The sequence below is a fragment of the Poeciliopsis prolifica genome, unplaced genomic scaffold, assembly GCF_027474105.1.
Source record: "Poeciliopsis prolifica strain line A6 unplaced genomic scaffold, Auburn_PproV2 SCAFFOLD032, whole genome shotgun sequence".
Classification (NCBI taxonomy): Eukaryota; Metazoa; Chordata; class Actinopteri; order Cyprinodontiformes; family Poeciliidae; genus Poeciliopsis; species Poeciliopsis prolifica.
The window spans coordinates 2126815-2144460 of NW_026562407.1; the positions used below are offsets into that span (position 1 = coordinate 2126815).

Genomic DNA, 17646 nt, shown 5'->3' on the forward strand with positions numbered 1-17646 from the left:
AACCTAAACCAGTGTGACAATTTATTAAAATATTAAGGTTATTGCATAAAACCATCAAATTATTTTAAAAAAAGACTATCAATGGAAAGTTGAGTTACAAGAAAAACATATTCACAAGCTAACTGGATTTTTATACGTTTTATATCAAAATGAACAGAAATAAATTCCTATTGGTTTTGTACTGCTTTCTATTGCAGTTCTTTCTCCCACGCAACTTCCCAATAATATGCAGCCAAATCATTTTTGCAAGAAAAATTGTTAGACTTTGAGCATTGCTGATTTACATAAACCATTACAGAAGCCCAGGCCATCATATGGCCACCACCATGCTTCACTATGTTGGATATCTGTTTCTGACAGATTTACACCCAAGCCTTCCACTTTTGTCTCAAATGTTTCCCCAAACATCAAGAAGATCTGGGCAGATCAGACTCTCCCTTATTTTTAGTTTTTATTGATCTTCAGTCTCTGAGGTTATTTTTGTCCCCTTCTTATTATTGAATCATGAACACCGACCTTTACAGCAGCAAGTGAAACCTGCTGAGCTTCAGAAGCTGCTGCAAGCCGGTCACTCCACCACTCTGACATTTTCAGACTTTTGCCTGAAAATGTTTTTTTTTTTTTCTTTTAACCCTTTCCATTAGAACAAATGTCAAAGATTTTGTTAATGAATTTCTTTAGGTTGAGGCATGGAGTGTAAATATTTTATTGTAGCTTTCATGAAGATGAGACCTTGTCTACACCTCTGGCAAGGCAAATGAAAAGGTCCAAATTGTGACAAACTTGAGTTCTTTGCCATGTGGCGCCATCTAGTGGCCAGTTTTTTTTTGGCAGGCTGGTGGGCAACATGTTCTATTCAAGTTGTACTCTGGGCGATATGGACTTAAAATATCATCACAATATTTTGACAAAGATTTTATCACATTTGTAATTGAAACGTAGCAAATGATAACCGACTTGTGAATTACATTTAGCGTAACTGGATGGTCCTACAAACGCATAATGCTCTTGAAAAATATTCCCATTTGTAGTAGGCATCTTTATGTAAAGTACTCGAAAATGTACAATTTGCTGAAGGGCACAAAGTTGATCAGATTTTCAAATTTGTTATTGTCATTGAACAAGCAGCTGAATTTATTATCACTGATTCACAGAAAAGATTAAATCTTTAATTAGTGCACAGGAAAAGTTACAAAATGATATTTTAATTACTTTTTCAGACTGAATAGATTTTGATAAAAACTATTGTTCTTGGATGCTACCCCCCTCTGTTCTGTCCTGCCTCCCTTTGCATCCAGGATCGATCTCTTTAAAACACGACAGGAGTTAAAACTGTTTGGTCATTTTGGTTTTTATTCTAAAATGTTGAACAGAAAGTGATTTTTGTTCTCTCCACAGTGTAAACAACTTCTCACATCAGGTACAAACAAGCAGGAACCAAAACAAATGAAAAGGCAGTCCTCGTTTGGATCCAAACCGAGTGATGGGACTGCTTCTGTTTCCAGTTGGGAATCATCAGGCAAACATGTCGACAGCATTAAAGAAGATATTGAAGTAAACGGAAACTGCAGCGTTTCCTCATGATGGACTGGTTTAAGTTATCAAGTGGTGGGAAGTTCCTCCAGGAGGACGCATCCTCTCTCCTGACTGGACCAAACGGGCAGGAAGTCATTCTGATGCACCAATCAGAACTTGGTGATTAGATTTCTGTAAGAGTGAAGCTGCAGTTTGTAACTTTTAGAAACAATATTTTTACATATTTGGTAAAACTGTCACTGCAGTAAAATATAAGAGATCTTGGAAAAAAGAAAAAGAGATGGGAGCTCTTCCATTGTAATCTGCACAAATCCACCGATCCAGGTCAGAAACAACTAATCCGAACCAGGAGGAGGGGCTTAGCGCTGTCAATCATCCTTGCATATGGGCTGCTACTACAGTTTAAATTGATAAGTGCATTTTTGAATTTGGTAGCCATGCTAACTTGCTTTAGCATTTAGAACTCGACGTAACAGACAGGTGGAGGGTTTGAGCAGCATATACATATGTTGATTGACATCGCTAAGACCCTTCTCCTGGCTCTGATTGGTTGTTTTTGACTGGAAGCGGCGTCTTCCTGCAGGTGGCAGTAGAACCACAGGGAACTTAATTATTTCTTTTGTCAAGATCATCTGTCTCATATAGTCTCCTTCCTAAAATATTTTTTTTTTTTACCAAGAAAAAAAAAACAGAAAAAAAGAGTTGGGTCATTATTTTAGCAAGGTGACAATATTCTATTATAAAAGTGACAGTTTTAACAAGGTGTGAAAAACACATTGCTTATAAAAGTGCAGCTTCAAAACCTTCCAGCAGAAACTTTTCTTCAGTCTCCTCTGCCTTCATGTTCTCCGCTGGACTTCTCGCTCTCTCTTCCCACCCGAACAAACCCTTGCTGTGTTGAAGTCCAGTGTCTGCCTCTTCATTTTAAACGCCTCACTGACTCGTCTTCTGACGGTAGCAACTTCCACACTGAAGAGTAGCAGATCAAACCTTTTCTGGTTCCAACCAACCAAATAACATTCTTAGGTTTTATTTTGTCTTCAAAGTGACACTTGCGTGTCATCTGATAAGTGATAATCAAACCAATGATGGGAAATGTGACTTTAATGGATTAATTGGAACTCTGAGGTGCCAGAGGTAAGCAGATTGAAGTTCTCGTCGTCTCATTGCCTCCTTTGTGCTCAGTCGTCATCAGTATGCACAATCTACGCTACTTACAGTCACTAACAGTCTATCTAGGCTCCAGTTATACTGAAGAGCTGCAGCTCTTCTCGTCTTTTTAACTTAAACTGGAAGCAACAAATTCAACTACCTAAATCCACAACAACATCTCTACGCTCCTGTACCATTTTTTCCTCATCTTCGAAGCTACAATATGTAACTTTTATAGAATATACTTTTACATATTTGTTGAAACTGTCGTTATGTCATATCAGTACAGTAGGAAATATAATCTGTGGGGAAAAAAAAGCCTCAAAAGACCCAATCTTCTACGAGTGCTAACTAGAAACAACCAATCAGAGCCAGGAGGCGGGTCTTAGCGCTGTCAATCACGTTGTGATTGGCACTGCTTATCCTACCCTCACTTTCTCCCCTTGCTCTCTGCTATGCAGCAGCTAGCATAGCCTGTCATGAGAGCTAAGGTAAGTGAACATGGCCACCATCGTTGGCACTCAGATGGTTTTTCTGTTTTTTCTGGGATTAGAACGTGATGTTGACTGACAGCGCTAAGACCCGCCTCCTGACTCTGATTGGTGGTTTTTGGTTGGGAGTGTTGCATTTCAGATGGTAATACTTGTACTGGGAGGAGATCGAACTTTTCACAGATTATCTGCCTCTTAAACTGTCACAACATGGTGACAGTTTCAATAAATACGTAAAATAAAAAACTTTAAATAAAAGTTACACACTGCAGCACTAAGGGTCTAAACATTTAAAGTGAAGCTCAGAAATAAAAGCGATTTCTTCACATGACCCGTCTTAAAATGCAGGTTTGGCTCAGATGTGGGAGACTCCTCCTGTTTTCCAGATGTTCGTGTTTCTCTTCCAATTTGGTGAGTTTCGTGTTTCTACCCGTCGGTTGGTAGCCGCGGTTTGGAGGTAGCTGTTCACCTGAGCACCATCATGTGACGAAGAACCTAGTATCAGTACGAGTTGGGCTGCTCCACTTTGAGGCCAACCAGCGACGGAGGCATCTGGCATCCAGCGGACAAGGAGCTGGGCGGAGAACCCCTGAGACTGGAGGAGGAAGTGGAGGAGGTGACGGCGGGCCGGATGAGCGGAGGAGGGGGGTGGTTGTGCGGCGCTCGGTTCTGGAGCGGCCGCGTCTGGAGAGGCGGCGGCTGGCGGAGGAGGCTCGGGGGGGCGGAGGGCGGGGCCGGGCGCAGCAGAGGTGGGGGCTGGGAGAGAGAGGAGGGGGGCACGGAGGGAGGAGAGGAGGAGCTGCAGGGGTCTGGAGGGGAGTCCTCCATCTTCACCTGAGGAGGAGAGAAGAAGAAAACGGTTTGGTTCAGGTGGAAAAGGTTCATCTCTGGAGTTTTTACCTTTCACTGTTTGTTTGGTTTCCGTTTCTCCGAGTAAAGAAGTTTACAAAAGTTTCCCAATCCCCAAAAATTAAATTAACACCAAAACTAAACCAAACAGGTTATTTAGGGTTCTGTCTTTATTTTTCTGTTCAGTGATATTTTCATGTAAATGTGTTTAATGCTGCAATATTCTGCCTAAAACCGTCTCAGTGCTGCCCTCTTTGGTTAACCAGAGAAGACTGCAGTTGAATTTCCTGGAGGTTTATAATGGCTTTTCTTCAGACAGCCTTGGGTCTTATCTCACGCTGACACACGCCCCCTGGTGGTGAGTCAGGAGATGGAATAACAAACACTGATGAGCAACGTTACTCAGCTTTACTAACGTTTGATTTGGACAGAGTGGAGTGGATGGAGTGGGTCTCCTCTGCTCTGACTATTGGTGACGATGCCAGAGGAAGCGGGAGAAGCTCACATTAGCTCTCAGAGTTTACCTCAGTGTTTTATAAGCCTGGTGGGCCTCCAGGCTGAGCTTCATTTGTTTGTGATGGTAAAACAGATTAAGCTGGGTTTATAGTGGAAGCACATCAATTGCGGCCGACTGTTGGCTTCATATGCTAGTAAATGTTACTTAAAATAAAACCTTTCCTCCGCAACTGTCCAAGTCTGTTGCAGCCTCCAACAAATTTAGTTTTTTGTTTTGCATCCAACCTTCCCATCAACTCTGACCAGCTTCAGCTGAAACATCTTGAGGCATGTTGCACGTTGTTCAAAAAGAAAACCTGTCATCAATCCATAGTAAACCTGCAGGATTTTATCAGATCTATAAATGTTCTGGGTTGTTTTTAAGAAATCATTTCATTTTACTGTACAACTTTATCATCACAGTTAAATTTTTAGTTTATCCATTAAGTGAAAATCAAGTGTTTTGCTGTTTTTATAGTCCTTATAGATTTAAACTTGCTCAGACTGGTGATTAGAAGTCACCTGACTGAAAGTAGAAATGTCTTCCATTAATGAAGTCTTTCATAACCAAACAGATGTACTGTTTTACCAGAGCTTGCCCGATCACCCTGACCAGCTGTGATAAAGCCTGCAGCCTCACCTCCTCCTCCTCGCCACCTCCTCCTCCTCCTCCTCCTCCGTTGGCCGCCAGCTCCTCGCTGCTCCTGCGGCCGTCTTTCTGGTCCCGGCTGGTGGCCACCTGCTCGGCGGCCCACTCCCTCAGCACCTCGTCCAGGTTGAAGCGCCGCCGGTAGCTGACGAAGAACGAGCTCACCTGAGGAGGCGTCTTGGTGCCGATCACTTCGGCGATGGCTGTGAAGTCTTTACCGTAGCGACGGATGGCTGAAAAGGAGACGTCAGGTTAACGGATCGAGGAGGAGCTTCGTTTCCATCTACAGTTAACCTCGATGTGAGCACAGCTGCTTCAGGCGCTCCTGTGGTTGGGAAATGGAGGGCAGCAAGTCTGCAGCTGCGGGGAGGGAACGAGCCTCACCTGTTGACTGAACTTTATGCAGAAACTGAAGGCTTCATGAGTTTCCTCTGTTAACATGTCAGAAGTTTACTGTCTATCTACTCCAATGTCAATAGACAGAAAATGTTCACTAAGACAAGCTTAAATGTGGCCATATCATAAGTAAGACAGAGAAGAGTGAACAGTGGAGTAATCCTAGGATGTTTTCACACCCGACAGTCTGATGAATTTGGTTCGATTTAGTACCACAGTTGCAACATTTTTTATATTTTCATATGTGAGATTCACTCTCACTGTTCAAACAACTGATTGAAAAACCTGTTCCCTCTGCTGCCTGTGAGGGCGCTGCACCAAGAAACACTGAAAGAAACGACACACAAACCTCTGAAGAAGACATGAGCACAACTTCCTTCTTCACTAAATGACAACAGAAACGGACTGGCGTCAGTTTAGTGATTGTAGGATTTCTCTTGTTTTTAGCAAAAGACCATTCTAGACTAGCAGTAGACTAGAATGGTCTAGACTAGACTAGCTTGTTTTGGTTGTATTTACCCAGAATGCACTACTCTACAGTGCACTTCCTGCTTTTGGAGCGGTCTTCGGTTTGCTTAGCATTCACATATGTACACAAACCGCAGGAGTTTCATGTTTCACCTCTGTGCTTTATAACTGGTTAAACATGAACAACGGCACAAAGTGAAAACTGTGAATGATAACAGGTTACGTCACCAATTTGACAGTATTTCGGATAATTAAAACAAAAATCTGATCAATAATTATATTGTGACAGTGGAAATGTGTTTATAAATGAGTATAATTTGAATCCTGTAAGAATTAAATAAAATCCCCAATAAAACAAATCAGTGCGGGCAGATATTAGTAAAATTGTTTTTCCACTTATTATCATCCCAATCATAAATCATTAAATGTGAAATACTAATACGAGATTCATCCCCACTCCTAATGTATGTAAACTTCTGACTGGCTCTGTCTGACTAACTCCAAATTTGAGAAAAGCCGCGAGCCGCAGCAGCACAGACGGCTTCTGTGTGAAGAATATGAATGTGTTGTCTGGCTGCGCGGACAGACAGCAGACTCTGTGGGAGAGGGAGATGACGCTTGGCTGTTACTCACCCTGCACGGCCAGCAGCTGCTCCTCTGTGGTCCAACGAGAGTTCATCTTCGGGGCAGGCTGAGGAGAAGAAGAAGAAGGGAGGAGACATTTTAGAGTCACTGAGCGAGGCGGCAGGAAGCAAACAGATCAAAACTAATCCATCCTACATGATGGAAAGCAGACAAATAAACGGAGAACATCCTAAAGAAACGGGTAGGAGACAGAAGGAGTTTTACCTCTGCTGGCCTGAAAACGTCGACACCTTCAGTCAGGCTCTGTTTCAAGCTGCTGTTGGTCTGTTTGATCGACTGAACCTGAGAAAAAAAATTAAGCAAGACAATTAGGTTTGGTTTATTTAAAATCATAGCGCTGTCCAAACCTTTTAGCACAGGAAATAAATCGAGCAAATTTAAACTACTGGCAGTTCATAAAATCCATTAAATTAAAAATGCAAAGATGAGTTTTTTGTTTATTTAGTTTTACCTGCTCAACAAAAACCTTTTCATACAATCTTGTATCGTTAAACACGGACAGGTTGGAATTGCCTTCTCTTTTTACCTTGCAGTAAATTTCAAATACAGCAGCACACTGAGGACACCGATGTCTTACTGCTGTCCGTGAACCCACCTGTCTCTTGAGCGACACCAGGTGTGTGTCCAGCTGACGTACGGACAGAACCCCGGCATCGTGGGAGGTGGACAGAGCTGTGATGTCGGTCTGGTCCAGGTGCATGCCTTTGGGCGGTCTGCGGCGAGCTTTGAGCGGGTGGTGTCTGTACTGAGCCCCGATGCTCTCCTTCTTCACCGGGCCGGACCGGCTGGGCGGGGCTTTCTCTGCGTTGCTGCTGCTGCTGCTGTTCTGCTTTACGGCCTGAGAGCAGAGAGGAGGCGCCACCATGTCCACATCAGGTAGAAAATGACTCAAAAGTTGAGATTTGTGGCGCTCACCTCTTTTTTAGCATCGACCTCCAAGTCGCTGTCTTCACCTGGCTCTCCTTCTTCAATCTCATCGTTACTGCATGAAAAAAAAAACAAAGACAAACAGAAATAGATTAGACAAGAATTGGTCTGTACTGAAGCTCCGTCTCAATCCAGCCACCTAATTAAATCTCCAAATGGCGTCTTACACTCTCCACATGTCAGCTGGAAGGGGCAGAAATAACGAGTCTGCTTCATTTATATTCATGAGAATTGTTTCCCAGGATGACGTACCCATCCCGTGTTATTTAACAAAGAAGTTCTGCAAATGCCACATCTCGTCTGGGATCGTCCTTCTCTCCTTTCGCCTGCATTTATCAACAGACGCGTTCTCACCTGTCATCTTTCTCTCTCTTGTTGATGAGCCTCCGGGCCTGTCGGTCCATGACGGAGGTTCTGGTTCTGGTCTTCTTCCAGCTGTAGTAATACTTCACTAAGCTGGAGATCAGCTTGTCTGGAAGCTGCAGAACAAACAAATGTTAGCAGCTTAGAAAAGTTTACATTACACTTTAAACTTTGTCCAGATTTTGTCACACTACAACGACAAACCTAAATTAGGGATGCATTGAAATGAAAATGTGACAACGATTTCTGACTGTAACACGGCGATTATGGCAATATTTACCGATTTATACTTTGCAATAAATCAATTAATTGCAGGATCAATTAAAATAAGCTCGATAATTTCCATTCTGATAATATTTTTAAGAAAAATTTTGCTTACAGAGACTTCATATTCGATTTTATTTCTGGTTTTGGTTGTGTTTTTATTTCTATTGTCTTTATCGTTTTATTTAGGATTTTTAAAGTATCTTCCACTTCCAGTCTGAAGTGTTCTTCACAAAACTAACTTGCATTATGACGCCAATGTCACTATATTATCATAAAATGGTATCAAAACAACAATATTACTTATTAGAATATTTTTTGTGGCAAATTATCATCCTGCACAATTTGCTGGACAATATGTCAAACAATAAATAAATAAAATCAGCTGATATTGTTGTTGACACCAATATTTCATGCATTCCTTACCTAAATGTACATTATTTGATCCATCAACTAGTAATGCATCATTGTGAAGAGAGAAGTTATAAATAACTTCAAATTGTTTCACGGTTTCATGGTTTGTTCAGGTCGTCTTTGCTCCACTGTGATTAGGGTTAAACTTTAAGCATTTCAAAGGCTTTCAGCAGCTTTCTTCCACGACGACCAGATTGTCGTCATGGAAGACGATCAGTGTTGGTCCTACTACAACACCTGAGCTGTCGTTCTCTGCAGCTCCTCCAGAGTCACCATGAGCCTCTTCGCTGCCTCACTGATCAATATTCTCCTTTTCCAGCATGTCAGTTTAGATGGACTGTCGTAATGTTTTTCACTTTTCTAATGTTCAGACGATCATATGACAGAACGGAGCTTGAGAAACGTCTAAAGCTTATAACATAAACTACTTCTATTTAACGCTAAGATCGGATGCAAATGGCATCATGGAGGAGTACTGTTGCGATTATGTGTTGAGGGCCGAGAGTCGGAAAGATTAGTTTCTTAAAAGAGACAGAGGCCAATTTCAAGGGATCAAATTTCTTTAACTTTATGTTTGATATACATATGGCACTTTTGTAGCAATTGAAGGCAACAGTTACGTTATTGTGATAAAATGCACAAAACCACCTCTAAGGTGTTTTTTTTTGTGGAAAATGTTGAAAATCATGAATCATTTCACTTCTACACATAAATGCATTATGTATAGAACTTCAATGCACAAAATGCATTGAAGTTTTTTGTTGTAACGTGACAAAAAGGTGAGAAGTTTTATGTTTCTGTAGCATCTGTAGACCCTCTGTTGTGTGTTCGTTGACATTTCGCACCATCTGCTGGATGCGGTGGAAGCTCTTGCCGTGGAAGCTGAAGGCCTGCTCAAACAGAACTTTGTCCTCGACCGTCCACTCGTCTGGGAACGGCGTGAAGTTGGCCAGGTCGGCCAGCGAGCGCTCCACGTCGTGTTTGTGCCATAACAACATCCCCAAAGCCTGATGGGAAGCGAGAGCCCGGAAATCAGGATCAGAGAAAGGTCACCAGATGAGTTTTATTATCACTAACATTCTGGTGTACATCATACCTGCTCCATGTTGTATCCATGTTTTTCTTTGGCCATTAGGATGTACTCATCCACTGCAATTACATCAAATAATCAGAAAGAAAAAAATGCTTCCATAGAAAGTTAAAGTTAAGCCTTGAAACTAGTAGTTTGGGTTTATTTCGTCAAGTCTGTGGAGATGGAAGCAGCTTACACATGTTATCCGAGAGCTGAGTGTTGGGACACCAGACCAGCATGCTCCTCTGGTCCTTCTCATTGTAGCGGGCTGGACTGTCTGATGGTCAGAAGAGAAACAACTTAATACGGTTCAAATTATTCCTTCAACATCATTTCCTCATACATTAAAAGCAAACCTGTACTCTTCACTTCAGGCTAGAACTCATGTTTGATGGGGTTATTTATTACATTTATTACAGACTATTTTTGAAACAATAAACAACCTTTAAAAAATATATGATACTTTATGGTTGAATCCGATTTCTTTCTCTGATAAGTGAAGTCAGAAAACAAAACAATTTGAGGAACTGTTATGAAGTGTAAATGTAAATGACAGAGCCAAATGCTTTATGATGAGATGCGAACCATCAGATAAATTTACAAAATCATACTGTTTTTTAAATTAATTAATCCAGATACAAAAAGTCTGATCAGTTTTTTTCTTGAGTTTCTTTTTAATAGTTCAGAGTCTTTTAAAGTGTAAATCCAAAAGTTCACAATTAAATTTTTCTCATATGGATGTAGAGAGAGAGAGAGGGAGAGAGGGAGGGCGGGATGAATGGAGGGATGAAGGGATGGATGGGTTTTCACAGATCTACGACTCAGATGGTGGAAAGGAGGATTCTGTTTTAAAGCACTAGTTATATTTCCATGTGTGTTCTTCCCCTGCACTTCCACACCTGAAACATCTTTTCCCAAAATCCATATTTTTCAAGAGATTTTCAGACAGTGTGAAACATTTGTGTTCTCTTTATTATTTAAAATGTAAATAAAACCAAATGTTTCAGTCCTTCATGTAGACATGGCAGATTTGGCCATAGAGGCTCATTTTCATCTGCAGTCCCTGATGGTCCATAAATTCCATCAGTGTTACATTAAAATCCTTCCCCGTCCCTTCCACCACCTTGCCTCTCCGGCTTACCTGGTTTGAACTCTGGGATCTGGGCCTGGTAGTCTCCTCCGACTCTGATCATGCTGTCTGTGTATTAGAGAGATGACAGGAAGTTTACAGACAGGAAGTTTACAGTAATCAGTGATGCGGCTCAGTTACTTTCAAACCGGGACATAAAGCATGAAACATAAATATAAATAATCTATAGTTTCTGTTGTCATGAAAGCATTTTCGTCCATGCTACCAAGTAGGGCTGGGCGATGTGACTTAAAAATAAACACTCCAATTTTTTTTTCAGATCAGAACTGACTGAGTTTTTTTCTTGCTTTATTTTTTAAAAAAGAAATTCAGGGGCAGGCTACAAAAATTGTTTAATTTACGAGTATAAAGCTGTAATATTATCAGAATAATGAACCACTCTTCCTCAAAGCAGAAGAGTGGACAGCAAGCAGAGGACAGAGACGGTTCAGGAAGACACATTAGGCTTTCCTCAGGGACAGAAGATAGAAATGGAGAGTTAGTGAGAACTGAAACAAGAGTAGATGCATCACATGAGTAAAATAGATTGAAGAGGAGGAAACTGGCTGTAAAAAAATCTAGGAAATGTTACAAAATTAACAGATGTGTCTGATATAAAAGCTAAAGCCAAATGAGTGAGTGGCAAGAGAAAAACAGGACAGACATTCAGGCAGTGGGTGACATGAGTGTGGGAAGATGCTGGGGGAGGGGATGCCTTGTAGCACTGCAGCAGTACGACAAACTCCACCAGAACAGCTGGCGTCATCTGGGCCGGGAAATCCATTAAATCAACGGCAGAGAAGAAGAAAAAACGTTCAACAAGTGTCTACCATGAGCGTGCTCTTCATCGCTGCTCTCCTCCTCAGAGTGGGGCTGGCTGCTGCCGTTAGTCACAGTTTTGGCTCTGCTCCTGGACAGGACCCCGGCCCCAGAGCGCTCCATCACTGAGGGCATGACTGCAGCACGCACACGCACACACACACACACACACACACACACACTCTGAGTGGATCGGTTCTCCAACCCTGACATTTATGGATTAGGTGGGATTATCCCAGCAATAAAACAAAGACTCAAAGTCGGGTTAAATGTAGGAGTTGACAGCCTTTTAAACTTGGAATCCTTGAAAATCACAACATTCTCATAAAACAGAACAGGTGCCAGATTTTTCCACATTTTCTCCCACTAAGAACACAAACTTCAATGTGTTTTATGAGCGTTTTAAGTGTTTGACTGATCTGACGAACTATTGACAGGTTCTGTCTCTGCAGCTCCTCCAGAGCAACCATGGCCTTTTACCTGGGTCTTTGATTAACGCTCTCCTTGCTCTGCCTGTTAGGTGAGATGATGTTTAGGAAAATTCCTTTGACAAAGGGAGGCCATGTTTTGTTACATCTGCAGTTGTGTTAGACTCTTTACATTTTCAGGTGATGGATTAAGGTTGGGATGTTGTTTTATGACCCAACAGCTTTAAACTTCTCCCTGCTGTCTTCATGATGCTGTTTTTTTCACTAATGTTCTCTAACAAATCTCTGTGGCCTTCAGAAAACAAATGGATTTAAACAAAGACTAAATTACAGATGTGGACTATTTACTAATTAGGCAGTTCCTCACACTGGATTTTATTTATAATCATGCACTGTTTTATGTTGGTCCATCACATAAAATCCCAATAAAATCCATTGAAGTTTGTCAGTGTAATGTGACAAAACTGTCAAAAACAGCTTTAAATTATCTGGCTTGCTGACAAAACTCAACTCATGATTTGTTATTGCTTAGCCTGTAAAATGGTATTACAAACTGTACAAATGTCCACAAAGAAACTGTTTATCTGCTTTTCAATGATGATTTCTTTACATCACATGACCTGCTTTGTGCAAGAAAACTCAGAGGGCAGCTGAAAAACTACTTAGTAAAATTAAAATGTTTAAATCAAAGCGTTACATTTTGCCAAATTCGATTAAAGGAACTAAACTGAAATGTCTAATTAGCCATTAGCTTACGCTCTGCTTTTTCTTATCAGCATAAAAGAAAAATGTTAAGAAACATGAGTTTATTCGTTTTTCTTCATTTATTGTGAGGTTTAGATGTGGAGTCAAAACTGCCATCTTTACAGTCTGACGAAGGGCTACAGTGAATAAGCTCGGTGAAATGTAACGCTAACTAAATGCATAATTATTTTCCTGAGTTTAAAAGCTACCAGGTTTTGAAGAACATGATTCTTGATCTTAAATTATTTAGATTGGTTCTGTCTGCCAAAACCAGGGATTGAGATATTCCTAATCTCTACTGCTCAATGCATCTCTATATTATCTTTGTTTTCATAGTTATGTACATTACAATGAATTACATTAAATTACTTTTAAGAACTAACAACTTCTGTCACTGCTGACATGAGTTGGTGAACTTACTAACTATTTGAAAAGTCGGGATAATAAACATTTCTTGCATTTTTTACATTAGTATAAATGCAAACATTTAGGAGATGGAGATCTGGGGCTAAATCTGTTGTAAAATATGACATTTTATTAATGTTTTAAGAAAAGGTAACTTCAACATTGGTATGGACTTGGGACACATTCTGCATCACTAATTTTACCGAGTTCAGGTTGAGCACTGACAGCCATTAAAAACTTTCAGCTTCATGCCTCCTTAGCTTGCCCAATGCAGGCTAGAATGTGCGTTTGTAAATATTACTTCCAGAATTTGCTTTTATTTAACTAAATCCGTTCTTTCTTTCGTCGACACAACAAATATTCGCCACTTTACTGACTGCAAACGCAAGCATGAAAAGTTATCGATCTTCTCTGGTGATTAACAGGGAGAGTAAAAATTCTACACCCATTTTTACTCTCAGAGCATTGATGTGTCAGAACGCTTAACATAAACCACATATTTCAAAAGCAAAATCTAGCAGCTCTGTCAGAATAATCAGTGAGGTTTAGTTTTGTGATGACTCTTTCATGTAGGTCATTTTGAGCTGCACAATGAAAACCTGCGCTGCCACCACTACATAGGGTAGCTTCTCTGGCAGAATCATGAGCAGCTTTTCCTGGAACATTATACTCCTGTCAAGGTTAAGATTATTGTAATTTTTGAAGGAAGCATTCTAGTCTCATTAGAAATATTCCTAATCTCCCAACTCAGCTAATTTTGTGTTAACCAGAATTATTGTTGTCACCAAGTTTTTGAATTAGTACCTTGGGGAACATAAAACTCCTACTCCTTAAAGTGTCTCAAATCACCCTAGACCTTTTAATGGAAATGATGGGATTAGTTCATGCGACTGTTTCTCTGACTTCTAGTATTCAACTAAATGCACACTGATGATGACCATTAACCTTTAAGATTGAGTTGTCAACCCAAACACCACAGCAACCCCCTTGGGCGTCATTTGGTCTTTAGCCAAAATTCATTCTCAGCAAAAATCACCAGCCTGCACTCCAAGCAGTTCCTAAAAACTAGATGCAACAGAAACATTTCAGTTTCTATGATCAAATTTATAATTCTCTTTTTTAATCAGGACAGCTGTCTAATCAGGACAGCTGTTTCACTGACATACAGTCACTTTTCAAAAGAGGAAAAACAAGAGAACTTGTGCACTGATATGAAAACATATACCAAAAGCCAATATTCATACTGCTGTAATGTCCAACAACCAATATAACATTTATTTCCCTACACTGTTGACACGTAAACGCAATCACAGCAACTACATTTCTTCTCTGCTTCAGTTAAAACATCCCATAATCCTGCGCTGCATCAGAGGCGTCTCCCTATCTGGGCCGATATCAATACTGGCCCAGTTTTACTTACTTGTACAATACAAATAAGTAAAAAATGACTAACATTGACCAATAATGATGCTGATATTGACATACATCATGCATCCGTTACTCAAGGTGCATGGTGGTAGTTGTTCTACACAAGACATAAAATGGATAAATTTGCCTAAATTTGATCAGTCAAAGCAGCAATTAAACATTTATAAACAACTGCATCAGTCTAGATGAGGATGACAGGAAAAGAAACAAATAAATAAATAAAAATCAAAGTTTTTTTGGTTTTTTTCAAATCCAAGAGCAGTAGCTTGGTAATTCCTGTTGATATCAGTTTACTGGTTAAATTTACCAGTAAAACTTATACATGGTTAAATTTTTCAAGCTGTTGTGCTTGAAAAATTATCAAAATATTTTATATGCTTAAATTAGGTTGAAATAACTGAAGTGCAAAAAATGTATATGTATTTTAATTGTTTGCATTCGTTAAGACTTTATAGTTCTTGTTAAGGTTTTGTTAATAATGTCTTCTGATGACACATAATTACCTAGTGATGTATTCAAATTTCCTGTCAACTTTAAACATTTGTTAACTAAAAACACTGGATGATTGCCCTAGTTTTCTGGGGAAACCCTGAGATTACAATAAATATTTTTGATTTCCACTTCCTTTTTGTGTCTTCATATGCAGTGGACCAATGAATTGAGTTTAACTCCAGTTTATCCGTCTTTCTATCCATTGTTTATACATGTTTGTCCTTGCAGGGTCACAAGGAGCTGGATTCCATTTCCACTGGTTAATGGTTGCCAGTCCATCACAAGGTGATTCAAGTTCAATTTAAAAAGTTTTGAAGTACTTAAATATCAAATCTCTGCATGTCATCATTCTAAACCAAATATTCTAAAATTAAACATTTTTACAACATTTTAAACTCACCAAAAGCCAAGCAAGTCAGTAAAATCTATTGCAAAAGAAACATAAAACCAACAGCATCTGAGATGAGAGTGGGGGAATATTGCATCAGCCTCTTTAATCAGAGCATTTAAATGTGATTTGAGCTGCTTTAAATCAGAGCTTTTTATTCAGAAGACGCAGATCCACACAGTTCGCCTGGCTTCTCACTAATGATATCAGATTATAACCATCATCATATACAGTCGCCTCCGAAACGCCTGAACTTTCCCAGCCCTTATCCTTCCATCATACACTTCATCATCCTCAGTTTCCCAACCGGAACAAAGCAGGAGGACTCAAAGGCTCCCTAGATTAGCACCACATCTCTCATTCAACACGTTTAATTTGACCAGTTTATACATCTGCAGCCGGATGAACTTCCCAATCCGAGAGATTGGGATCACACCAACCAGCAGCTACAGGCAGACAATGCAAGAGGCTCTCTGGAGGTCTTTTGTCTGTCGCTGCTCCCTGAGCCCCCCTCCCTCCCAAAGACAACAGCAGCTGCCCCATCCAACTTCACCATCAACATTCAGAAATAAACTACTGCTGCTACAATAAAGATTTTGACACCCATTAAGCGGGCAAAACAAGCATTAATATCGCTCAGGTTCACTTTACTTTTATGGACTTTTCAACGCAGTAGCCTCAAATATGGGTAGCCTCGATCAATATAAACAAGCCAAAACACCTGAAACTAAACTATATAATCTCCATTTATCATTAAAAATGCCATAAATACATAAATCTACACAAATACATACATAAGATTATGCTTCAATAACTTTTAAATCGGCATCTTTATATATCCAGACAGTAATTACAGATAAACACAACAAAACATGTTAAAAATAGTACTTTTGAGTACAAATGCTGTTTTATTTGCGTTACCCATAACTTCAGATTCGTACAAATAAGGCCGATTAATAAAGCTTCAAGTCCTACTGCAGATTACATCTGGCAAAGTTCACATCATGGCTATGGATAATTAAAATCATTTCAAGCTAAATCTCAAAAGATTTTTTAAACCACTTCCATATAAACGCATATAAACGCATCTCTATGTGGTGTCCAATATGTAAATAAACAGTTGGGCAGATTTTCAGAGCAGTCATCATCAGTGTGTGTCAGACTTTAAGGTCCTTTTGTTTCTCCCCCATGCGAAGGTCGCTCTCTCTCTCTCTCTCTTACAACTTCCACTTTCTCAGCACTATTTTCCCCCCCAACTGTTTCAGAACCCAACGCTCGGAATAGAAACAGTTTCAACGGTCGGAGTGATGGCCACAAGCCGAACGGTAAAATATATATATGGATAGATATCATCGAAATTAGGCGACACCAACCGCCCTCCCTCCTCACAAAGTGCAGTTGGAAGTCCTCCCCACTTTGCTCGTCGGGATGCTAGCGCTAGCCGCCTAGCTCGCTCGCGGGGCCGGCTTCCAGACCCCCCCTAAACCCCCCTCCCCCCTCCCCCCGCGTTACATTAGTAACGTCGGGCAGTTGGAAGTGGAGGTTACAGTCACACACTCTTACCTGCGTTTCGCTTCTTCTCCGCTTCCTCCCGCCCCCCCACCCGGCGCTCCAAAAACACAAAACTTGTCCGGAACCCACCCACCCCCCGTCCGCAGAAGTCAATCCTCTTTAAAGTTGCGAAAGGACGGCAGTTAGAGCGTCCACAGCGGCTTAATTTGTGCCTAATTGATGAGCGCAGAGAAGTGCAGGGATAGATGGAAGGAGCCGTGAGTGAGCGTGGGACGGACAACATCCGCGTAAAAGTGAGGTGGACATCCGCTCCGCCTCTCCCAGTTAACCGTTGGGATTGACTGAAAATAGTCCTCTGAAACTATTAAATTGAGATTTCTCTCAACTGTATATCATATCATAAATACCAGGGTGTATAGTGTTTCACTCATCCATTAAAGAAAATAAAATAAAATAAAACTCACTAATAAGGAATATTCTTTTAAACAAGCAGCAACCCACTTCCCTCGAGTGTTTTCATATAGACAGCATATAACAACGCGACATCTCTTATGAGTATAGTTTAGCAAAGCAATAGTTA

At 40.5% G+C, this 17646-nt stretch overlaps 1 protein-coding gene across 1 annotated transcript; it reads right to left on the bottom strand.

The window, feature by feature from the left end:
- Positions 1–1333: 1333 nt before the first annotated feature.
- rcor2 (REST corepressor 2) lies at positions 1334–17346 on the bottom strand. Its single transcript, XM_055051202.1, has 13 exons — positions 17118–17346; positions 11681–11806; positions 10863–10919; positions 9918–9998; positions 9746–9798; positions 9495–9656; positions 7963–8087; positions 7597–7663; positions 7277–7519; positions 6886–6963; positions 6670–6727; positions 5164–5405; positions 1334–4013 (listed from the first exon to the last, which is right to left on the bottom strand). Exons 2-13 carry the CDS (start codon positions 11802–11804, stop codon positions 3681–3683), a joined length of 1623 nt encoding a protein of 540 aa, XP_054907177.1. The 5' UTR covers positions 11805–11806; positions 17118–17346; the 3' UTR covers positions 1334–3680.
- Positions 17347–17646: the final 300 nt, after the last annotated feature.